Source organism: Cyanistes caeruleus, chromosome 21 (genome assembly GCF_971803275.1).
Source record: "Cyanistes caeruleus chromosome 21, bCyaCae1.hap1.1, whole genome shotgun sequence".
Taxonomy (NCBI): Eukaryota; Metazoa; Chordata; class Aves; order Passeriformes; family Paridae; genus Cyanistes; species Cyanistes caeruleus.
In genome coordinates this window covers 7,847,089-7,871,124 of record NC_141721.1, presented here as the reverse complement: position 1 = coordinate 7,871,124, position 24,036 = coordinate 7,847,089, and the positions used below count along the sequence as shown (strand labels likewise).

Genomic DNA, 24,036 nt, shown 5'->3' with positions numbered 1-24,036 from the left:
GGCAAAACACTTCTTTAAGTGGTGTTATTTTTGGCTGCTTACAGATGCTGTGGGAGCTTTGCAGGAGGGATGGGGACAAACCAGCAGAGTACTCTTCCCTCAGCTGCCTCCAGTGAGAGCAGCACTTAGCCCAGGATTCTGTGTTCTTTATTTAACATCAAGGCAGGATTTTGTTTGAAGCCAGGACTGTAACATCATCCCAGCCCATTCTCCAGTGGTCTATTGGCAATCAGGCTGAGCTCATTACAGAGAACAAAACAAGAGGTGGTGTTTGATTCTGTCCTTGGCTGCTTGCTCTGAAACCTCACTTTTACTCCTAATTTCAGGCAGTGTCTGCGTGGCTGCACCAGAGCACAGCGACTGCAGAGCTGTGCTGGGGAGACAAACAGGGAGCACTTCCCTCTGATTCACTGAAAATTTTACTTTCTGGGGCTGATAAACCCCTTAATCCCATCATATCTCAGTGCAAGAGCTGCACAGGTGCTCAGGTCTGAGTTTTGGGAAGATCCCTTTATAGACTTTTATTGTGTTAAGAACGAGCAGAATCCTCCCTTCATTTGGACAGATCAGAGGTATAAAGGCCTTTATGAACTGTGATAATCAAAACCAACTTGTGTTTAAATGATCCACATCTCTCCACACTACAGGAATTGTTATTTGTGCTTTTGGGAGTAATTTTAAAGCCTACTGGGCTGCAGCTTTATTTCAGTCAATTGTCTTTACTTCAGCACATTTAAAAGCAAATTATAGATGCTTTATTTGTGCTAAAGCTGAGTTGCTAAATACTTTATTGTCTACCCCTGGGCAGATTCTCCACAGCCAGTGGACAGTCTGTTCTTTAAGCCCATAAAGTTTCTTGCTGCTGTCCCTGCAGAGGGGAGGAGAAGGGCCAGATCCTCTGGGCTCCCCAAGGAAGGTTTGTTTTGGGCACGAGGCCCCGAGGATGCAATGTGGGAATAAGTGGAACACAAAAACCTGAGAACGTGAAAATGACCAGAGATGCCATTTTCACAATTTATAGATGAAATAAAGTGTAGAGAAACCAGCCCAAAATTTTAGATATGATTAATCATTCTGGAGTCTTGCTGTTGGAGCATTGAGTTTGGTTTTGGAGGACACCAGGACATCTTCATGTGGACACTGCTGCTCTTCTCTGGAGTTCCACTTTCCGTGGGAGCCTCAAGTGATACAGACCAATAATGAATAATTTTGGGAGCTGGACTGAGCTTCTGAGCCCACCAGAGCAGAGGATTGTGCTGGGATCCCAGTGGTGTCCCCTGGTGAGTGCAGAGCCTGACCTGGACATGGCCTCCTGGGCTCCAGATGGGATTCCCAGGAGCATCCATTCAAACATCTCCATCCCTTCTATCTGGTTTGGGAGAAAAGTTCAGTGTAGAAGTTTTCATGTCTATTCAAAGGTAGTTTAAATCATTCACTCCTGGTTTTGGAAGGTTTGTGCCTCGTTTCCCTGTCAGGCTGCACTGCCAAGAACTGTATGTACAACAAACCCCGTGGGCAGCCAGGAAAGATGAGAATTATCCCCTGTTTGATTTTCTTTAGAGCTTCTGCTTCAATTGCCAATTTGTTAAGGCGAGTAAGTAGCCTTAGGGCCTCTGAAAAGGACATTTTGTTACCAAAGCTTCCTGGTGGTCTTCTCCTGAGACAGCTTTTCCCAGTAAAAGCTTTTCTCTGCACTCAGATGCAGCATAGAGGGGTTTTCCAGCTGCAGGACTCCATCCTGGCTTCTCACCCTTCTAGAGGGAGCAAAAGACACAATATTTTTTCTATAAAAGCTCTTAAAACAAGCTGAAAATACAATAATTAAAACTCTTCTGTAGCTGTTGCTAAATCCATTCTCAGTTTGAGAGTAGGACCAGGTTTTAAATCAATGGGATGGGGCAAAGGTAGGAAAGTTTTCAGATAAGATTCTCAGTTGGTCAACAGCTAAAAGCTGGTTTAAAACAGCTAAGTGCTGGTTTATAAATATCTGGGGGTGTTTTTCTTTTAAATGTGGTAAATAAATGATCTGCTTTCCAAAAGTGTTGCTCCTGCCAGCTTGGCAGCTGAGAGCTGTGAAGTGCAAGACATTGAAAATTTAAAATAATTACGCTTCCTTGGCTACAAAAGAGATTTTCCACCCATTAATAACAAGAAAATTAATGTTGGGCCAGCAGTAAAACAGATTAAACTGTGTCCCCCTTGGGATGCCTGACTGCACCTTTAACAGACCTGAAATTTCTCTGATTATTTTAATGTTCTATATTGAAATGTGATGGTGGCCTTGAGTTAATAGTTAAAGAGGGTGAAATTGGAACATCTCTGCACAAGTTTTTTCCCATTGATCAGAGAAAGTGGACAGGAAAACACTCCTGGAGAGTAAAACAAGCCGTAATTATTTAATGACAGAAGAGTTCTTCTGTTTTTCTGTTAATTTTCTTCTGGTTTTCAAGTTGAATTATTGCCTTGGACGACAAATACATTAAAATTAAGGCAGTTTGATGAGTTGCAGTTATTAATATTGTGTCCCTGTGTCCCATGTCACCAAGAGGAGTCCTTGATGATTGATGGCTTGATCAAGAATTGCATTTTGGGCTGGTTGTGAAGGAAAAGCTGCAGCCATGGATTACTTTAGGAGTTAAAAGAATCATAGGGAGTTACTTATTCACAAAATAATATTTTATTTTGCTTCTCTTTCTTTTGACTTCTTGGGATTTTTTAAATGTTTACATTAAATCTTTATGTGCTTGCATTTGTTTTGCGGTGAGTCTTGCTAAAATCAGAATTTCATTTTTAGTTAAGGATTTTTAAGACCAAATTTTGAAGCTGTAGCACATGGTCCACTTGGGAGTATCCAGGGGCTGAGCAGCTCTGATGTTTGGCTGTATTTTCACTTGCCTGGGAGAGGAGTTAAGTGGATATAAATGAAGCTGCTGTTCCTGGGTGGGGCCAGATGCCTCAGAAAACCATGGGCCATCTAAACTTTGTCACATGAATGATTGGTCAGCCCAGGGAGCTGCAGTGGAGCAGGAATCCTGTCCCAGTGAGCCTGTGGAAGGTGGGAATGCCAGGAGAAATCCATGTGGACTGAACCAGGAGCGGCTCTAAGTCTCTGTGGTTCCCCTGAGTGCTCTGAGCCTGTAATTTGGGAACCTCCAAAGCTCCGTACCAACCTTGCGTGGCATCCAAGTTCAGATTTCCAAACTGAAGTGTGAAGAGTTCATATTTTTAATAATTTTTTGGACAAGCAGTGAGTTGGTGCAGTGGCTGGATCGGTCTCTCCATGGCATGGAAATGTGAGGGTTGCATTCCTAAATCCAGTCTATCCATGGATCCACATTTCCTCCTTGCAGATGTGCCCGATTCCCAGCACTCGTGCCCTTGGTGTTTTGAAAAGAAATCCAGCACAGCTTGAAGGTGTGGAATCCTTCAGTGAGTGCTGGCAGAGAGACACAGTTTGGAGAGGTGGAAAACCCTCTGAAAGCCGGGGGGAAGCTCCTGGTGAAGCTCCAGGAGTGAGTACCTCATTTATATGCACGCAATCAACAGCTCTGCAATTAGAGAGGTGTTATAAATAGGATGTGGTGGGGCTGCCCAGCTTTCCCAGCGCTCTCTAATTTGCCCCTGGGGCTGCCAGGAGCTGAGAACTCCGTGTCCCATCAGCAGCTCCAGTCCCACCCTCAGGCCAAGCCTCATCAGTCAGAGGGGAGGAAGCTCTCAGATAAACACGGCGCAGCCTCAGCTCCCAATCGCTCCCGGCTTCCGCTTCCAGGCCCTATAATTAGAAGTCCTTCTTTTCCTTGTATTCCCAGTTGACGCAAATGCTTTTTGTGGCTTGGCACCTCATTTAGGGCGTGGGCTTAGTTTATGGCCAGGCCAGAGTCTGGTTTAGTCTTCTGATACTGCATAAATAGCTCTTAACCCACAGTCTACATCTGTACTAGTTTTTCCTTTTATGCATATATTCCTCGTGTTTTCATTTCTATCCTGAAAGAAGCTGATTGTTTCCCTAAACAGAATGCAGGAAAAGAAGGAAGCTGTAAATTAGGGCAGGTAAAACAAAGCTTTGCTAATTTTTTTCCTCCATCTAGGATATCTGTTCCTTTCAAACTGGATTTTAATAATCTCTGTGGATTTAAAACAACCACACAGTAAAACAGTCATTAATTTAATCTGGCTGCACCCTTGCACTGTGGATAAGCAAAATCAGAATTTTTGCAATGAGATATATACTAAATAAAGTCTGGTTTACACATAAATTTCCACTGGGTCCTGTGTTTGCAAGTCTTCCAATGGATTTCAGCTGTTATCTGTTAAACAGGGATTAATGCCAGTTTGAAAAATAAGCAGGAAATCCTCAAGAATTATTCACTTTTCATCTCTGATTATTCCCTCGTAAGAGAAAACATTTGGACTGAACTTAGCACGGCTTTAACCTGTATTTCCATCTAAACAACTTTTTGGGGAAACTGTCACAAGGTCTCTTAAGAAGCTTGAGTTGAAGTTTCCTGCACTTGAAAGTGAAAGTGAGGTAGGACCAGGATTCCAGTTTGTGTTTCTCTGCTGGGATTAGGAATTCCTGCTGGGATGCTGCGGGGAGATGGAGACAGAAACAAAATGGCTGAGCTGTGATAAGGGAAAACTGGGATTCTTCAGTGTGAAGTAATGAGAGCTGGAAAATCCCACCACAAACCCCAGCCCAGGGTTCTGAAACATGGGTGATTTATTGTTTGAACAACAGCAGCAAGGAAGAGATGTCAAAATGCTGTTTTATAAATACACGTTCTCTCCCATCTGTGGTGTTGTGCTTGGGACCTCTGTGTTGATACAAGTCCTGCCAGAATATATTCGTAAATGCAAATGTAGGTGTGAAAGGTCTGTCTTTAACTTACTGAAAAGGAGTCTCTAATACAAGTGAAGGGCCTGTTTTCCCTGGGCTTTCATCTAATAAATGCATTTATTCTGAACAGGACAGGCAGCAGGAGTTTAGATTAGACACAAATTGCCAAATCAGATACCACCCATCTTTCTATTTTTAATTCCTTTCCAGCCACAAATGTATTATCTTTCACCTCTGTACTCCTTCAAGTTAGCAAAAACAGAGAAAAGAAACCCCAAACCAAACCCAGAAAACCCAAAGGCAAAGCACACATGGAACCAAGAGCTGGGAGCATCATCTGGAGCTGCTCAGAGCTGCAGGTAGACAAGTGAACGTCAGGGCTGTGGCTGCTGGGATCTGAGGTGTCACTGAAGGAGCAAACAGGGACCACTGTGGGGTTCTGGGGGCTCATGTGCCACAGGTTTTGGTGTTTGTGCCCAAAGCGAGCCCTGCTCTGCCTGAAGACAGCACTGCAGGCTTGGGAAGGAGCCTGTGAGGAGCAGGGGGATGATTCCCTCCTTGCACTGCCCGCAGACACCTGCGGCTCTCGCCAGCGCTGGAAACCAGATCCCGCTGAGCTGAACACCCATGGATTGCATGGATAACACAGGACCATGATCCCGGTGTTTTCACTGGCTCAGGATCATTACACAGCGTTTTGTTTCCAGTTCCAGACAGATTTTTGGCGGATTTAGGGTGTTTTTTTTAACATCTTCTGTGCTGAGATCCCCACTGTGGAGAACACTGTGCTGGGATCTCCGGGTGCACTCAGCCCTGCGTCTGTATTTGTAAAAGACTTCTCGAGCCTTAGGAGAAGAAAAAATATCTGTTTGCAGAGCTTTTCTGCTCAGTATTCAGAGAAGTCTTATGGGTCCATCTCCTCCAGCCTCTCCTTCTCCGAAGGTTCTTTCCATCAGGAGCAAGAGAGCACAAAAGGACCCAAAGCACCCTCCATGTCTGTATAAAGCTGCCTAATGCATGATGAGAGATAAACATGGGAATAGAGAGGATAAATTCTTATTGGTTTGAATTAGATCTTTTGGAATATCCTCACTCCAGTAACAGCAGCAGCCTAATTCCAGCACACAAACCCCTCTTTGCTTCCAGCTTTCTCTGCTGGAAATGCTATATATTATTGAGGACCGCACACTTCACTAGAAGGGAAGTGTAGTTTGTGATGTTGCAGAACTGAATTAATGCAAATTGTGTGCATAATCCCACACGAAAGGCTTGGCTGCCTCGCACCGGAGCAACTTGAGCTGTATTTCCTATCAACACAGTCACTACAAATCAAGGAAATTGCCAGTTAAGCCAACATTAACATCCAGACCAACCTCAGCTCACATGCCTTACCGCCCAAACATAATACCCCAGCGCTCTCCCGGATTTCTCAGCTCCATAACAAACTCCCTTTCATTTCTAACGCTCGGGCCCGGAGGAACAGCCGGGAACAGTAAAAGTGTGTCTGCTGGAGGGAATCTTGCTGAGCTCAGATGTGAGATGGTGCGTTTGTGGAGCTGCAGGAAATGCCTGGGTGCAGCGTGGGTGGCCTGGCCGGGCCCAGGCCCTGCCAGCCTCGGTGGTCAAGCCGAGGGGAAGCTTGGAGGCAGTTTTGTCTCCGAGAGCAATTTGGATTTTGTGCCTTGCTGCTGTGGGCCTCAGCGCCTTGGAATTGCCTGTTTGGCGTGTCAGGATCGTTCTTCCCAAGGTTTTAGGGAAGCTGAGGCATGCCCTGCTGGTGCCACACGGGCTCTGAGGTGCTGCCTTGCCCTGGGTGGGGTTTCAGGGCTTTGGCCACTGAAATGTTCCTGCCTGCACCTAAAGGACCCAATCTCTTGGATTCCAGGATTGCCAAAGAGGGAAGAACACTCAGGAGACCAATCTAGTGATGAAATGGTGGTCCTGTAGAAAAGCTAATTGCACTTAATTTTTACTCTGCTGCTTGGCACACTTTTTACAGTTTAATAGTAAAATTTTCCAAGTGTCATAAGGTAGGAAATCAGTGCTAATGTGTGAGAGGTTTCAAATGTGTGCTGTTGGTATCTGAGGCAGCAGAGGGAAGGCAGTTCCTGGTGTCACCTGTAAATAAATGAAGGCAATGAACATTTATTTATGACAGAAATAAGATAACTGTTTATCCTCTGAGTAAGTGTCATGTAAAACATGGGGACTAGGTTCTCTTCCTGCAGGGTAAAAGATTTCAGTTGTGCTTTATATGGAGAAATGTTGCAACCGACCTGAGTGGGAATTCCTGATTTTTCTTTAATAGATGGGTGCCTTGAAAATTATTTAGAATGTTGTTATTAAACTGCTAAAATCACTTTGTACTGGATGTTAACTAAATGTCAGAGGGTTACTTTGGGTGATAACAGATTAAGTTTCATTAATAACAGAAAGATAAATCTGTAGTTTATTACTGTAATCCTAAGTTCTATCATGATTCTGTATTTTCTTTATATGTACAAAAATACTTAATTTTTTGGTATAAATTTATGGCAAATTCACTTCAAGTATCTATAACTGTTTAAAACTGGGTTTATGGGATGAGACATTGTGGTTCTGCTGGTCTAATTGAATCATTTCAGTACCTCCACCAGTGAGCTGTTTTTGATGAACCTGGTACCTCATTTAGTCTTTCATTTGAAAGCTCTCAGCTCTGCTTTTCACCAATAAATCAGACAGTTTCATTTATAAGGAAGATGCTTCTTCAGGATTGTTTTGGTATGGTCTGTTTTGGCTGGATTTCGATAATCTCCTCTTCCAAAAATTGTTATTGTGGAGACATCAATCATTTTTAGACTGGCTCTTGCCCAGGGAAGAGCATTTTGGGGTTTTGCTGTAACATTCATCACTTCAATACTTCATATTGGTCACACAGTTCTCAAATTTGCTTTGAATATTCAGATTTTTCAGATGTTTTTATAGATTTATGTTGTAATACTATCTTAATATATTAGTACTTAAGTTGTAGTACTGTGAATATGATTTCAGTTGAAGTCCTGATTCATTTTTATGAGGTGAATCCCTTTCAGTTCAGTAATTTTCTGTGTTTTCTTCTGTTTCCAAACCTCAAATGTAAGCCACGCTCTGTTTTTTAGATAGACACTTTAAGCCTCTTCTTTTGTGATTAATCTCTTGTGCTTTTGTGTTTTTTTTGTTTTTTTTTTTTACCCAGGGATGTTGCTGGTCACCACTGACACATTAGGCCATGATTTCCATGTTTTTCAAATCCTGACACATCCTTGGTCATCATCACAAAGTGCCGTCCATCATTTGTACACACTTCACAGGGGAGAGACCGAAGCCAAAGTAAGTTAAACTCTTTGCTGGAGAATAATCCCCAGACACCTTATACATTCTGTGTATGTTGGCACTTTAATGTTTGTTTCAGCACACAAAGAGCCTTTCTTGTGCTCCAGCCACAGAAGGGATAAGAGCAGAGCGTTTAACCTGGACAATAATAAATTCTTGCCCTTTGCAATGAGGTGCTGTCAGATTTATTCAGATCTGGCACTGCCTCCAAAGAGCCCTGATTATTGGCTGTGTTTGCACTTAACCTTTTCTCATGTAACATGTTCAACATTTGTCTCGTGCCCGTGAAGGAACTGTCAACATTTGCCTGACTCTGGTGGTAAAAGCCACAGACAGACAATTAAAGAGTTGAAAAGAAGAGTTAATCAAAAGGCTGTGATTAACTTAGCACAGTGGGGGAACCTGCAAAGGCTCCCCAGTTTAACTTCCCTGTTGAAAAATCCCTCTCTCAGAGATGGAGGACTAAGTTAGGATATTGTCCAAGAGTGGAAAAGTCTGGAATTGTGTTTCAAGCAATGCTTAGTGAAGTGATTTGCTGGTGAGGTGGGGAAATGGGAGCTGCTGTCACTGGCAGGGCTGTGGCTGTGGCGGCAGCGAGTTCTGCTCGAGTCCTTCGTGACGATGCTTTTGGGCACAAGCAGAGCCTCACCTTTGGAGCACTGAGGAGCTGCTGAGGAACCTGCTTTAAATACAGGAATAAAAATGTCACCAGAGGGTAAGAAATGAGTATTGCACTTTCTGATGCAATTACACAGGGGAAGCACAGACTTGTGGCAGCCTGGCAGATGTAAAGTGCTGTGACAGGGACAGCCTGGGGCTCTGTGATTATGGCCTTGGCACTGGGAGCTCGGCTGGTTCTGGTACCTGATTACAGTTCCTTCAAACCTATTTTTTTCCCCTGGGAGTTGAGCAGTTCCCCTCAAGTTCCTCACCATACCTTGGTAACAAGTAGAATGTGAAAGCTTTATTGAATGTAGCAGTGGTTGATCAAGTTTTGTTCTGGGTGAATTTATATTTCTGGTAGTTTAAATACTCTAAAGCTTTCCTGCTGCCATTCTGGAAAAGTGGAATTGCTGTTACAGGCAATGGTTTACTATAAGAAGCAATAACCAATCTGGAAAGTGAGAGGAAATTAGGAGAAAAATTTCATTTGGATAATATATATAGTACTAACAAGAGGTTTTTATGAATATTACAAAGAGCAATGAGATCTGTGTGTATACACATACTCTGCCATCTGCTTGGGCATGTTCTATAATGTGTTTAATGTTTTAGAGTTATTTTTGTTCTCCCTTCATACAAAGACTCAATATTTAAGTCCAAAGCACAGGACTTCAGTCATAAGGAACAAAGATGTTCTTCTGGTTTTTACAGCTGATAAATTTGTTTTCAAGGCACACACTGGAAACCAAACAGAACATGTTTTAGAGAAGAAACCCTTATTGATACATGTTTTTTTGGGATATAGTATTAGCATCTCCGTGAAAGCATTGCATTAAAATTCTCAGAATCAACATAGTAAAATTTTTTCCTCGTTTGCCACACAGTTTTCATTTGGGATGTGAACAGTATAGCTTTTGGAATGGCATAAAATGGAGAAAATTCTAACCAGTCTGAGGTGTGTTGGTGGATTTCACAACTCCCTGGATAATTAAACAATATTGCATTGGTACCTGTGATTCTCAACACACATAGTTTGAAATATTTATATAATATGGGGGATTGTTTTACTTTTTTCTTTTGGGATAACAGCACTTGTAGCTGTTCAGTGAGAGGAGAGTTTGCTGGTGCTGCTCTTTTGTTGTGTGAATTTCACGTATGAGAAGCATTAGACAAGAACTTTGGAGATTGTTCAATATAAAACTCTCAGTGCAGCCCACACTGGGAGCCTCTGTCTGGCTAGAACAGTATTTATACATTTGCTACCAGACCTTTTTCCTTTTTTCTTTTTTTTTTCCCCCTGATTTAAAACTAACTGTGAATCAAGGCCAATGGTCTTAAAGGTCACCTTCTGTACTGGAGCTATAAAAAGTTCTAATTTGTGTTGATGGACATGAGTGATTATCAGTGTCAGAATTTGTTTAGCTAGTACCCATTCTAAATTGTTTAAACATCATCATTATGGCCATGTTATATGTGGGATTTTAATGTCCATGCTGAAATCAGCTCTGCTTTTGTACATGAGTTTTTGGCTGTCAGCACTTCACCCCACTTTTCCAAAATCTCCTTTTTGTGACTCAGATGAAGATGGGGTGGGATGGAAGGTGGGCCTGTGCCTCAGAAGGGAATTGTGAAGACAATGTGAAGACAATGGCCATGGCAGAATGTGAAGTGCTCACTGAGTCCCAAGGTCACAGCATTCAAAGTCACTGTTCTGCAAACACAGACAGGAGTCCCTGTTTCGGTTCTATCAGATTAAGATCTTTTAGCCTTTAAGTGCCACTTGGGCTTTAGATTTTATATTTTTTTTCCCTAAAGAGGACAAAGGGCAGCACTGAGTAACACCAGGAAGGTCCATTGCAAGGGCTGGTTGTATTTAACTGAGTCAGAGAGAGAACTGAACCTCTCAGAGGATCTGTGCCTGCACAGTTCAGCTGTAAAGAGAGAAATGTGCGTGTGCATGTGCTGCACATTTTGGTTAAGGACACATTTTCTTGTCCTTTAGCTCTTGCATTGTGAGGCAGCACTTACTGCACTCGTGTTTTTACCCAAGAGCATTCTGGAAGGTTTTTATTGAGGGCATAGCATGTTCTGAACTGAGGAAGCTCATTTACTTACAAATGAAAGTTAGCCTGTCACCTGATGATCCTTTCCTCTTTGATCTGAAATTGTAAACAGCGAAAACAAAATCCTTGAAAACAGCATTATCTCAGCCTAGGACAAATAAACGTAACGATAGCATCAGCTGGCTGCTGGCCAGCTCCTCTGTAATCCTTTACTCTGTCAGACTTTTGTTATTCCCACTCCCAAACTGCAGCTAGAGCTGACTTCAGTAGGAGAAGGTAAACAGAGGGAATGATAAAAACATTCCAGCCTGGCTGCCGCGGGACACGCGCCATGGAACGCTTTTCCAGGGAACACACAAATGCTTCAGTGATGTCATTCCACAGAGACTGTTCAAGGTTGTGTCACACCCCTTGCCCAGGTAGTGAAACATTGGAACAACTTCCAAACATTGAATGTGAATCTCCATGGCCTTGAGGAATTCCTTCCTGTCTGTGACATACTCATAGTTGCAATTATTGAAATAGACTCTGTAAGATTAGGAAGACTTTCTTATTTCTAGAAAAGAAGCTGGGATAGGCTTGAAATAATCAAGATTGATTTGGGGAAGTTGATCAGTCTCAGATGAGAGCTAATGAGGAGCTGCTGCAGTCTGAAGTAGCTTGGCTGCCTTGGGGAGACGGAGCCATGAGTGTTTGCAGGCTCAGTTCTTAATAGGGAGCTCAGCTCTGGTTAAAGGCCAGTGCAAGTCTGTCACTGTGCCCACATTCTGCCCTTGCTTTCACACAAAACTGGAATCAGTGTTGAGCACTTGGGGAGACAGAGTTGGGTCTGTGTGGATCTGAGAAATCGTATTGTGTAGACCATGATTTTATTATTTTTTCATTTATGTTTGTTGCTACATCATTTCCTTAATTTTCTCAGCCAAAAAAATTCACATACAGACCAGTTTTCTAATTTATTTTGACCCTTACCTCCTCAGGACTGCTGCTCTTTCTCATTGTTTAATGATACTGGCTTTTTCTTTCTGCCATCTCCCTGCACAGTATAATTAAATACTTGAGTCCTGGTGCTTCAAATCAGGGTGTTTTTTCTCTGTGACACAGCACAGTGATCATGAACAGGTCATGTTCCTGTTGCAGGTCCTACACTCCAAGTTTAATTAAATGCAGTAAAATGCACAGGAATATCAGAATATCAGATTGCATCTGATGTAACTCCACACAGCTGACAGAGGGGTGATAGGAAGAAAAAAAAAAGTGGGGAAGATCAAAATGTGGTTTATTTCTTGTCATTATTATTAAATCCAAGGTTCTTCATTGTGAGGTTGGTTTTCTTGCTGTTACATGATTTACCTGGACACAGTCCTGTGCCAGGTGCTCTGGGCTGACCCTGTTTGAGCAGGGAGGTTGGACCAGATGAGCCTCTGTGGCCCCCTCCAGCCCAAGCCATCCTGTGCTTCTGTGATTCTGTAATAGCAGAAAGGATTTTTTGATCTGTATGGTATTGAAAGCTGGTCCTCAGTAGAGCTGTTGACATGTGCTGTGTCCTTGGAGGACTCTGTGTATTAAATTACCTGACTGTGTCACTCAGGGCAGGCTCTGAGTGGTAGCTACATTTTAATTCAGTTTTCTGGAGGATTTGACATCATAATGTTCAAAAGACAGGGAAATAGAAAAGTGGAAGCTAGAAAGAAGCACAGAAGAATAATTGGATGGAAACAGGAGGAGACAGGAAGCACATTGACCTTTTGGAGCAAGTCCAGAGAGGCCACCAAAATGTGTAGAGGGCTGGAGCCCCTCTCATGTGAGGAAAGCCTAAGAGAATGGGAATTGTTCAGCCTGGAAAAGAGAGGCTTTGGAGTGTATTTGTGGCCTTCCAGTACCTGAAGGGAACCTGGAAGAAAGATGGAGAGAGTCTAGGACTGAAAAGAATTCGAAAATATCTCAAGGCTTCCCAAATTAAACAAAATCTCAGGTCTGTTATTCCCTTTACTGGTCCAGACAGAAAAGGATAGATAAAATTTTAATATACAGACGTGAGTATTAAATGTGGCATTGACCTTGAGCTATAGAATAAACTTTGCATCATGAGAGATCTGGTGTACTTTGTACTTCATTAACATATATCTGTAAACACTATGGGGACTTGATTGATCTTTGGTATCTAAACATTACATCATAATTAACAACAAATCCAGAAATATGTTATAAATACATGAAATAATAGTACATTAACCTAAAGAACAGCAATAAATTGCAACGCTTAGCATAAACTTGAAAACCACTAATGGGCCACTGTGCAGTTTGTTTATACTCGGAGCAGTCGAGAACTCGGCGTAATGTACAGGAACGTGGTGGGGAACAGCACAGCCCAGGGCATAATTTATAGGGGTTTATTCATGGACACAGCTGATTTTTGAAGTTGTTTCTGAGACTGCCACGATGAGCATTGTCCTTTTAGCCTGGTCCATGCCTTCTTCCAGTTCTCCTGGAGAGTTATGGGCTCCTTTGCGTGGCACAGATGGATTTGTGCTGGTTTGATGTGAGCGTGTTTAATTCATGCCCTTGGAATTGGAAATATTCTCTGAATCACCCCCCTGAACTGCCTGTGGTTCTGCTGCTCCTCGTGTATCTGTGAAAGACAAACGAGGCCGTGTTTGAGAGCAGTGAGCAATAGGTGAATCACGTGGAACAGCAGCTTCCAAAATACTCTTTGCCACTGCTGAGCAGGGTTTCATAGCTGTGTTCCTGTAAATCTTAATTCATTGCACACTCTTCTGTCAACACTTTTTTCCATGTTATTTACTGAGCATTAAAACCCTTCTGCCTTTGTGGTTTCAGCCATGTTTTAGACAACCATGGCCATTCTGCCTGCTCTGACTGCAGCCAGAGTTTGTGAGCGCTGTTTTAAAGAGAACATTTGGGATTATGGAGTTCCATGCTTTCTTCCTGTAGATCAGGAATACTTTTTCTCTTTGCAATGTTTACACTGAGGAAAAAAAAAACATCCTGTAGTGATTGTTTCCCAGTTTCTTGGCTGGGGTTGTCCTTTGCCAGGGCTGTTGTGTGCAGTTTTTGAAACAACATAACCCTCAGGGTGCCAACTGGAAACAGAGTATTAAAGTAGAAACACACGGTTTTGTTGCATGGTACAGTGAGATGGAATTCTTTCTCTGTCATCTCATAGTTCTGCTGTAACTGAGAGTGGCAGTTTCTACACGGTTCATATGTTTGGTTTTGACCAGGAGAATTTGCCACTTTAACAGCAAATACTGAAATACTCTTGGTGCCATCGTTTTCCCTGACTCCACTACCTTGGGGTTTTTTTTTTGGAGCTTTTATTAATCCCTGTGGGGTCTGTAATCCCTTCTGAACAATCTGTTAAGGTGAAGCACTTTGTAAGTGAACTGGGAGCTCCAGTGCTGCTCTGTAGGTCAGTCAGAGCTGAACACTGGAAGTGCCAAAGCTGTCAGGTTTTGGGGGGCTCTCTGAGCTGCATCCCTGGCGGCTCCTTTGGGGATGTCACCAGGACTGAAAGGAGCAGGTGTGTAGCGCTGGTTTTAGTTTATCTCTTAATGTTGATGAAGCATTTTGTGTCGTGGCAGTCTGTCAACCAAATATCTTGTCACAAGTCACAAGACTTAAACCCTTTTTTTATCTTCGAGGCTTCAGGGCTCAGTTTGAAACTTGCACTTTGATGAATACTTAGCTGCTTTTGTCTGGAATAGCTGGAGTGCATTTCTGGAATATTTGTCAAGATTTTATCAGTGTTTACTCCAATTTGAGTACCTAGTGTATTGTAAAACTGGCTTCGGTGAAATCTTAAAGAATTTTATTTAGTTTATGCTCTTTAATAATATAATGAAAACTAATCCTTCACCTATATGTTTGTTTGCCATGGTAAATCCCACTTATGTCCATGGTTCCTTTTAGTCAGCTTTTACCTTTAAAAACATTTTTGGAAGAATTGTTTCAGGACTTTTTTTCTGTATGATAAATCATTTTAACTTTGACTACTTGTTTTCTTGAGTAGTCTGCCAGGACGGGCTTGGAAACAAACTTTAATCTCTCTTTTAAAGCATTCCATCAGGAACAAGAATTTGCTTTCCATCAAAGCGTTGTGTAAAACACACTTAAAAGAGAATTAAATCCTTCTGGGCTTCGTATCTGAGATCTGTGCAAGGAATAACCATAGTGGAAAATGTTTAACTGTATTTTTATATTTGCTTCAAAACTGACCATTTTAAGCTGAAATAAGATTTGTGCCAGTATTTGTCAAAATCAGACCCAGTGGTGAGATCTCTTTCTTTTCTTCTCATCCCTCCCTTTTCCCATTTTTGGTCAATCTCTTAAAGATTAAACAAGCAAATACAAAACATGTAATTGAAACAATTTTCCAGCTCTTTTTAGAACAAAATTCTGTTTGAAAACTACACCAAGATCTTGTGGCTTTCTGCAGCACTTTGCAGCATGGTTTGTTTTCATAATCTCAGAATATTTTGAAAAGTACAGAAAATTAGGAACTGTAAATAACAATGTATCTACAGAATACTAAATTCATTGATAAATGCACCAAAATTCAAGTTATTACCTAAAAATGAGGGGTGTTTTTCCCATTTCCAGTTCAGACGTGTGTTTGAGCCATGACCCCTGTGTTGGAGGTGTGCATTCATTGCTGTCACCGCTGTTTTCCAGGTCCAGGATATCTCCTTCAGCCACGACTGCCGCTGGGTGGTGGTCAGCACGCTGCGAGGCACTTCCCACGTTTTCCCCATCAACCCCTACGGAGGCCAGCCCTGTGTCAGGACTCACATGTCCCCACGGGTGGTCAATCGCATGAGCCGCTTCCAGAAGAGCGCAGGGCTGGAGGAGATCGAGCAGGAGCTGACATCGAAGCAGGGAGGACGCTGTAGCCCCGTGCCCGGCCTGTCCAGCAGCCCCTCTGGCTCACCTCTCCATGGTAAATCCACTTTCTTCCTTTCTTTCCATCGGGAGGATAATATGAATTTCATAAAATGAGGTCCTGTAGATATTGTGCAAAAATACATGATGTATGCAGGTACTGCAGGATGAGCTAAGGTGGAAACACTTTGGAAAGATGGTTCTAGTTTTGCAGCTTGCTTTGAGTAAATGATGGTAGCACAGGTGTGGTAAGAATTTCTACTCGAAACTGAAAGGTTGGGGGTCTTTAGGTTTCAAGTTTTGTTTCCATGTACCACACAGTCAGTAAACTGGTCTGTATTCAGATAATTTTATTGACTAAAATTCTCATTGCTCATTGGCCTTTCTGATCACAGAGCACATCTACAATAAATACTGCTCAAGGAGAAATGAAGCTGATGGCACAGATTTGTGTCTGCTTTTTTTGTGTGTGTGGGAACAATGTGACAAATAATGTGTAAAGGTAAAAAAAGTCTGTAAGAATTGATCTGTCCATCCTGTTCCTGTGGTGGATGTGCCTTGGAGAAACTCAAAGGATGTGAAGGGGAGCCTCAAAAAATGTTCAAAAATTTTCAATGCCGTAGTTTTTCCAGTTTTGTCTTTTCTTCCAGCCTTCCTCTTTCATGAGGTCTGTGCTAGAAGCTGTTTTGTTTGAATTCAGGATTTGCTGCATCCTCATGCCTCCTTTCTGTTGGGAGTAAGTCACAAGTTCCATGGAAGTGAAAGTTTGAATAGCAGTTTGTTTGGGGTAGCCACCCTTTTCCAGTCTGAGAGTATTAAAAATGGCCAGGAACAGTCCCTCTTCCCTAATTATGAGTAGGATTAGGAGCTCTTGTGAAAGCACAACTTTGTGCTGGGCTTTCTGCTATAGAGAGAACCTTTGTGGGATTTCTGAATCAAAGGAACTCTTTTATGACTTGGTGATTATTAAGGGAATCAGACTTGTCTCAGAACAACCCTATTTTTGCCTTTCTTTGGACTTCTCTGAACAAAAGTTTGTGCGTGGCTGTTCTGGAGCCATCCTCTTCTGCCTGGAGCCACTGGAAGGCACCCAAAACGTGCTCTGAACTTTCTTCCTCCTTGGAGACAGTTGTGTATCTACCATTTCACTTCCTCTCATCTCTGTACAGCAGCTCAGCCTGAAACGGGCTGGGGAGTGCTCCACAGGTTTGCTATGGCACATCCAACCCCTTTTAACTGTGGGCATCATGGAGAGGAGAGGAAGGAACTTTGAATTTCTGTGGCTATCACCCAGCCAATTCTATTTTCTGTCAAGGGAAATTGCAGTAAGTCATTGCCTTTGCAGTACTCTGAGGTACATTTGAAGTTTTGAATAGGTTTGATACTTTTTTAAAAGAAGAATCAGCAGTTTCAGGATGCTCAGTGGTGGAGGCAGGAGACAGGCGTGCATGGATGAGTCACTGAGAGAAAAGCAACAGCTTTTAGGAGAGTGTCTCCAGAGTTCTGGGGCTTCAGTTTGCAATTGTCTGTCTTGAAAGATAATAAATCAGATTTCTTTCAAGATCTCTGTGCAGTCATCACTTCTTGAGCTTGAAAATTAGCTCTGTTTAAACAATCAGCTCAACTGGAAGTCTGCACATGGGTGCTGAGAATTAAGGCAGGAAGGTGTGACTTCGATTCCTGGAGGACTTCACACAGATTGTGCTCATCACTTCTGCAGTGCAGAAGTTGGACACGTGTTATGGCTGTATGTTGGTAACTTGCAAAACTTCATATGAACATTTTCCATGAGAAATTTGCGGGGATTATTTGAGGATTGAGGAGTTAGCACAGATATCTTAAAAAAAATAGGAAATAAAATAAAACAGTTGTGTTTGAAAGAGTCCATTTGGCAAAATACTGTAATATTTTCAGTAATTTTATTGCTGCTTTTTCATTTCAGTAATCTTTCAGTTCCCCTGGCTGAAGGCAGGCAGGATATTGAACCCTATTCTAAGCTTTTTATAAAAAGCCATTTATCATCGACTTGTAAAAAATCCCTGAAGTTCAGAGAGACTTTCAGCAGAGGGACTGTGTGTGTGTGTGTGTGTTTGTGTGTGTGTGTGTGTGAGAGCAGAATTACCCAGAGACTGATGATTATTTTAATTTGTGAGCTAAAATGTGTTTACTTAGATTGTAACAGCTCCTTACCGTATTATAATGTTAAATTATTGTTGTTTGGAGGAGTCTCGGCAGTCTGGTGACAGAAGTGTAAACGAGTACTCGAAACAGAAAAGAGCAGTTCTGGGTTTAATTCTTTGCTTTACTTCTAACTCGCTCTGCAACCCTTGGTGAATTTTATTCAGCTGATTTTGTCTGTCAGCTCTCTGCTGTGTGACAACAGTAATAATCTCTGTGTTCCCCCCGTGTGGAATGACTTTAATTTTGTAGCTTTCTTCAAGAAGAATAACTGTTATGCTCCTTAATCACCCCTCTAAGTGCAGCTGATTATAATGGAAATAAAATCAGAGATGTGTCCTGGAGAGCACCATTGCTCTGGGATAAGGTGTTGATTAAGTGACTGATTCAGAGGAGATTGTGGCAAACTGAAGGATTTTTCTGTGTGGAGTCACGTCATCACGATTTTCCTCTTACATCTTTGTCAATTTTTTGTAAACCCTACATTAAAAAAAAACCCTGCTTTTAATCTTTCTGCTGATACTCCTTTTGCATTGCAGTATCATTGCTACAACCTTAGTCCAAAAGACTGCGCTGGTTTATCTTCCCTTTTGCTTAGCAATTGTAACTTATTGATGGTTACTTGTGATTAGCTGTTCTTGTAAATATTTTCAGAACTCAGGCTCTGTCATATTTTTCTCACTCGTTTTTTTTACCTCCTGGTTTCAAAATGAAACTGTTTGCTGTGTATATAGTAGCAAGGCAATCTATTTACATTGTGTTGGAGCACCCCAGGATTGTTTACCCACACAATGTCAGCCTTTGCTGGGGGTAGGGATGATTTCATTTCCAAATGAATCATTGTTTGGCTTAGCTCTTTCCAGCAGAATGAAATAAACTGTTAAATAGAGGATGATAAAGAGATATTTCCTTTGCACCTTTTATAGCCGACAGAGATTTTGTTTGGGCTGTTCTGTCTGTTAATGCAGCGAGATTGTATTTTTATCATTCCCTTGAATTGCCAGAGCGTGTTGTCAGGAATATCTGAGATATGTTGGGATCCTTTTATGGGCTTTTACTATTATAAGACTATTACAACATCGGTTGGTTGTTGGGGTGAACATTAGGGTAAAATATGGCCTTATGTGACCATTTTACTTGTGTAAAATTTGGTTTATGGTCCTTACCTGTCTCACAGGTAGGCTGTGAGGATTAAGGGATGAGTACTTAAAGCAGAGCTACGTTCCTGGTGATGCAAACTTCTCCCCGTTCTCTTCAGGACATCCACATGTGAATAGCAAGGAGCATTTAGCTGTAAAAATACAATGATTTACTTGGAAGGTTGAAAACTGCATACAACTCCAATTATTTTAATCCTGAAAATTAAAATTTACAGGATGTTATTACTTCTTGCACCACCAGTAAGTGAAATAAAGTCTCTGTAGCTCTGCTTGCTCAGTTTTCTCTGTTGTTGGCTGCAGGAATTTCCAATACCAGAACAAATAATAATCCAGTAAGTTAACATTGGATCTACAGCTACACATCCACACCTACTAAAAATATTCCATAATAATATGATACTCTCTGAATTTGCTTTGCATTTTATTGGGGATTGAAGTATTTATTTATTTGCCAGAAAACTGTTCATAGTACGCCGTGGTTCTGTTTCAGATTTAATACCCATGCTGAGAGGGAGTATATAAATTTAGAATTATGAAAAAACCATGTTGTTTTCGATACAGTGCATTCAGGCTGGTATTTATCTCTTTATAAATATTTTAGTATGGCACGTTTTTCATTGCAAAATCTTTTCTAAGTTTAAAACCAAAAGGTTTTCTCTTGCTTTTCCTTCATTTGTGACAATAGCAACATGATTAAAATCCAACATAAAACTGCAAGTTTGATAAACATGCAGCCTGAGATGCTTTACATATTTTCACGTTACTTTTCACTATTTCCCAGAGTGAAACTCCTTTTACTAGAAGAATTCTTATGGGAAAGCAGAGTTGAAAGGACTGACATCATCAGCCCTTCCTGAAAAACAGATCGGTTTCCTTTAAGTAACACTCACTTAAGAAACCACCTATTTAGAGAGAGGCAGACAAAAATAGTTTCGAAGAAAATTAACTGTATAATAACTTAAAGCATTGGAGGGCAGTTCTTTCACGAAACTCTGTGAACACGAGCTGAAAACGGTTCTTGGAAAACTCTCTGTAAAGTTTAATTTCTTTCTTTATAGCGTCTTACGATAGAAACAGTTTGCGCAGCAGCAGAGGAAGCTGAAGCATCGGCCCGCGTTGTTTTAATGTGTTTTAAACATTCCTGTTTGTGTCATTGTCGTGTTTCTCCACAGCGTAACACTCGGCTCTTTTAAAATTTAAGCGTCATTTCAAATAATTCGAAATAATTCCTTTTGCACCTCCGTTTTTAGCGCAGATTTCACCCCAGACGCGTCCGCCCGCGCCGGCTCCCTCAGCGCTCCCGCCTCACCCTTGGCGGCCTGCAGGGGGCGCCCTCCCCCCGGCCATGGCGCCTCAGGCGGGGCCGGCCCTGAGGGGGGACCTGGCGTGGAACCGCCGTAACACGGACAAATGGTGGCGGCGAGGATAAAACCCTCTCTTTTTCACTAATACAGGCACTGAGCTGCTCGTATAGGCATCATAAATATTTATTTATTTGCAAGTATAAGTCCTCCACATTCTCTGTGCTGCCTGAAGCATCGGGTGATTTTCTTCACACCTTCAGCTGAAGTTTCTCTTTACGGTTTTAAGGCAGTTGGGGGAAAAAAAACAAGATTAATTTACCTAGTGAGAATTTTCCCCTAATGACTTTTAGAGACCATTCTATGATGCTGTGATGATTCTTTCTTTCTGGAGCAGTCCTGGTGGTGGCGGTGGAAGGTCCCACAAGGGCTGGGAGAAGAGAGCTGGAATCACCAGTTTGGGAACCGGCCAGCAGCTTACTGGGTTTAAGGGAGCTGTGTTTGCTGTATTTTAGCTGCCTTTTTTTTCCCTTCCTCCCTTTTTTTGGTAGTGGGTAGAGAATCAGTGGAGTGAAATAAGTGGGTGGTGTATTTTGGATAGTTTCTGAAGTGGAAGGAAAAAATCCATTCCCTTCAGATAAGTAGGGAAGTAGACTGATAAATTCTGTCACAGGGGAAGTTCGTATCTGTACATCAAGTATTTCTGAAGCAGGTTTTTGTAAACAGCGTAGATCGAAGACTGGGGCATGTTTGTGTTGATATTTGAAAGAGAAGTTTCGAATATTCTGGATAGATTGAAAATTGAAGGAGATGGACATCAGGAGGGAATTGCAGCTCTGGAGACAGGGAGTGTAAAAATCTATGACTGAGTGATTTAGTGCAGCAAATGCTGTAGCAGTGGTCAGAGCAAACTGTTTCAGAAAGGTTGTGGGTAGACAGACAGAGGGGAAATAATCGGCAGCCCACATGAGACCGTGATGGCAGAGATGGATCATGAGGTGAAAGGAAAGGGGAAGGCAGAGAGGAGTGGGATTACCAGAGATGTGAGCGTCCCACTGAAGTTTTCCTGTCAAGATGGATGATTTCAGTCTTGGTAACATCAAATGGAAGGAAATTTTGAGAGGGTCAAGTGCTGATGTGTCAGACTCAGGTACTGAGGGAGTCCAAGAAGTGGTAACTGGAATTTTAAGTGTTTATCTGAAAATGACCTAATGAATGACAGTTTGTAATTCTATGGTTATTTCAATTGTTCCTTCGATTACTCCCTCTTGGTTTACAGTAAACCCATGTTTTTCCATCCGTAAATCTCCCCAGCTAACCAGGTACATAAAAGACAGGCTAGTGCATTTCCTTTTTGTACACTACAAGTAGTAACGACATCCTGCAGCTGATGCAGTGCTTTGATCAGGTTTTGCAGTTGCCAATTGGAAATTGATAAATAATGATATTAACGATCCATAAGAAGGAACATGCTCGACTTTACATCTTCTGTGTGTCAGTGCAGAGGTTTAGGTATTCTTGTGTACAGCTGAAATGAGTGTGATCAGCATAAAAGCCTTCACTAGGATTGAGATTTGGAGCATCAGTCCAGCTGAAAAGAGTTGGTCACTGAAGGAATGACGCAGGAAAGATTTTCTGCATGGTTCATGGCCAAAGCACAAAGGGGAAAGGCTGGAATTAGGTCAGGAGAAGAGTGGACTGGCACAGGGGAGACACTGCAGTCCAGACATTTATTGGTGGGTCAAGGAATGTAAGTGGTTCAAGGGAGCTGCCATCAGTAAAATGACAAGAAGTAGCTTTGCTCACCTGATACAAGCCTGTAATATGTTGGAATAGAAGGTGAGAAAGTAGAATCTAGAGTTTTTCAAGAGACCGTATCAGCTGAAGGAGGAGGTTTAAGTATGGAGGGTGTTGCATGACAAGGGAGGTTTGGCATGAGGGAAGGTGAAAGCATGTGAAGCTCCGTGTAAGTAACCAACAAGGGGAAGGAACGGGGCAGGAACTGATGGGAACAAACATTTTATCTGAGTTCAAGCCCAAACACCTTCTGCTTCTCCTGGCACTGGGTATTCTGGGAATCCAGGGCTGCTCCCTCGCAGCCTGAATCAGGCTCCCTGTCTATATGATTGGTGATGGATTATGCAGTAAATGGGTGTTGCCCTTGCTGCCCTCTTATTTTTTTTTTTTTCCCGTTTATTATTCTTAAGTAAGGCATTTAATCAACTGTGCATCTTTGGTAGCCTGAAAAATGTAAACACTTTATGGAAAGAAACGTAAGCATTAAGATTAGAAATAAAATATACTTCTATCTTTTAAAAGGTTTATCTTTACCCTTAAATATGCTGATTGAGCTTATTCTTTTTTGCTTAGCCCTTGTGGGCTGTTAAAATCAGTTGCTTTTTCCCATCTCAAGGAAATGCATCTTTGACACTTCTCATGACCTGAGTCACGATGCTGTCACGGAGCCAGAAAACATCCTCAACGGTCATGGGTAAAAGAGCAGAGCTGCCAAGGGTGTGTGGTGGGTGCAAGAGGGACAGATTGCTACAGTTCCTATTCTATGGGTGTTTCAGACAAGCCATTTATTATAATTACCCATGGATATTATTATCAAGTTCTCAAATGCAGTGGTTCTCAAGGCACTTTTTTTTTTTCCACATAACTTGGGATAAATCTCGTGTATTCAGTCCGGATTGAATTCAGAGGCTAAAATATTTGTTCTTATGGTTGCAACTTGAGGAAAAATGAGGCAGAGATGGAAAGGTGGGGTTAAAAAAATCACAGATGTATTAACATGTAGTTTATCATCAAAACAAATTGTATTAAGCTCAGCCTTTTGGGTAAGGGGCTGCCATTAAACTTTCACCGAACACATTTGCACACAGAGATGTCCTTTAGAAATTCCCAGCCCAGTTCATCTTGCAGTTTCTAAGACTGCTGGATCAGTTTTTCTGACTGTGCTGTCTCAATACAAAAACTATTAAGCTCATTAAGATAATTTTATTCTGTATCGTTTGGAAGAGAAGTCTGAGACACCAAAATTTTCCAAAGTTTGCAATGCTGAAGTGTCTTGGAGTCGTCCCTGAAAGAAGGCTTTGAATTGAAATCTGTGCTGATCTGAATTATGATGGATGGACATGATGAGGGGCAGCAATAGTGCATTCTTGTTTTCTCAAGCGCTTCATCATTCACCAGCAGACAGTGTTAGCAAAATTCCCATGTGCAAGACATCGGAGCAGCAGAGCCTCTCCCCAGCGCCCGGAGGCTGCCTGCACGATAACCTCATTAGTGCAGTGTTAGTCTGAGCTCAGAGAGTCCTGTCCTCTCAAGAGTTTGCAGACTCCAGTCCAGAGCTGTGGTAGCCACAGCCTGTGGCCCAGAGCTGGCTTGCAGCCACACAGTGGGGAGGATGGCACTGCTGCTTCGTGTTTGCAGCGCACTCCGCAGCTATACCTGTAGTAGTTATAAAAAACTAACCTTGCACTCTTCCCATCTGTGCAGAGCTGAAGGTGCGAGATCTGTTTCAAAGAGGATGGACTCGGCCCTGGCCTTTGCTGGAGATGACCCAGGAAAGGGTGGCC

At 42.1% G+C, this 24,036-nt stretch overlaps 1 protein-coding gene and 1 long non-coding RNA gene across 20 annotated transcripts in view; one reads left to right on the top strand and one right to left on the bottom strand.

Annotated features, from left to right (window-relative positions):
• Positions 1-24,036, top strand: part of BCAS3 (BCAS3 microtubule associated cell migration factor) — a 301,169-nt gene that overhangs the window by 63,942 nt on the left and 213,191 nt on the right. For all 19 annotated transcript variants that reach the window (XM_086858967.1, XM_086858965.1, XM_086858973.1 and 16 more), the window contains exons 14-15: positions 8,052-8,185; positions 15,610-15,874. In XM_086858967.1, the coding sequence (XP_086715093.1) occupies positions 8,052-8,185; positions 15,610-15,874 (399 nt within the window). The remainder of the gene's footprint in view (positions 1-8,051; positions 8,186-15,609; positions 15,875-24,036) is intronic.
• On the bottom strand, positions 11,870-24,020 carry LOC111937843 (uncharacterized). Its single transcript, XR_015278371.1, has 4 exons — positions 23,933-24,020; positions 19,161-19,285; positions 15,506-17,653; positions 11,870-13,546 (listed from the first exon to the last, which is right to left on the bottom strand). It is a non-coding gene; the product is annotated as an uncharacterized LOC111937843 (long non-coding RNA).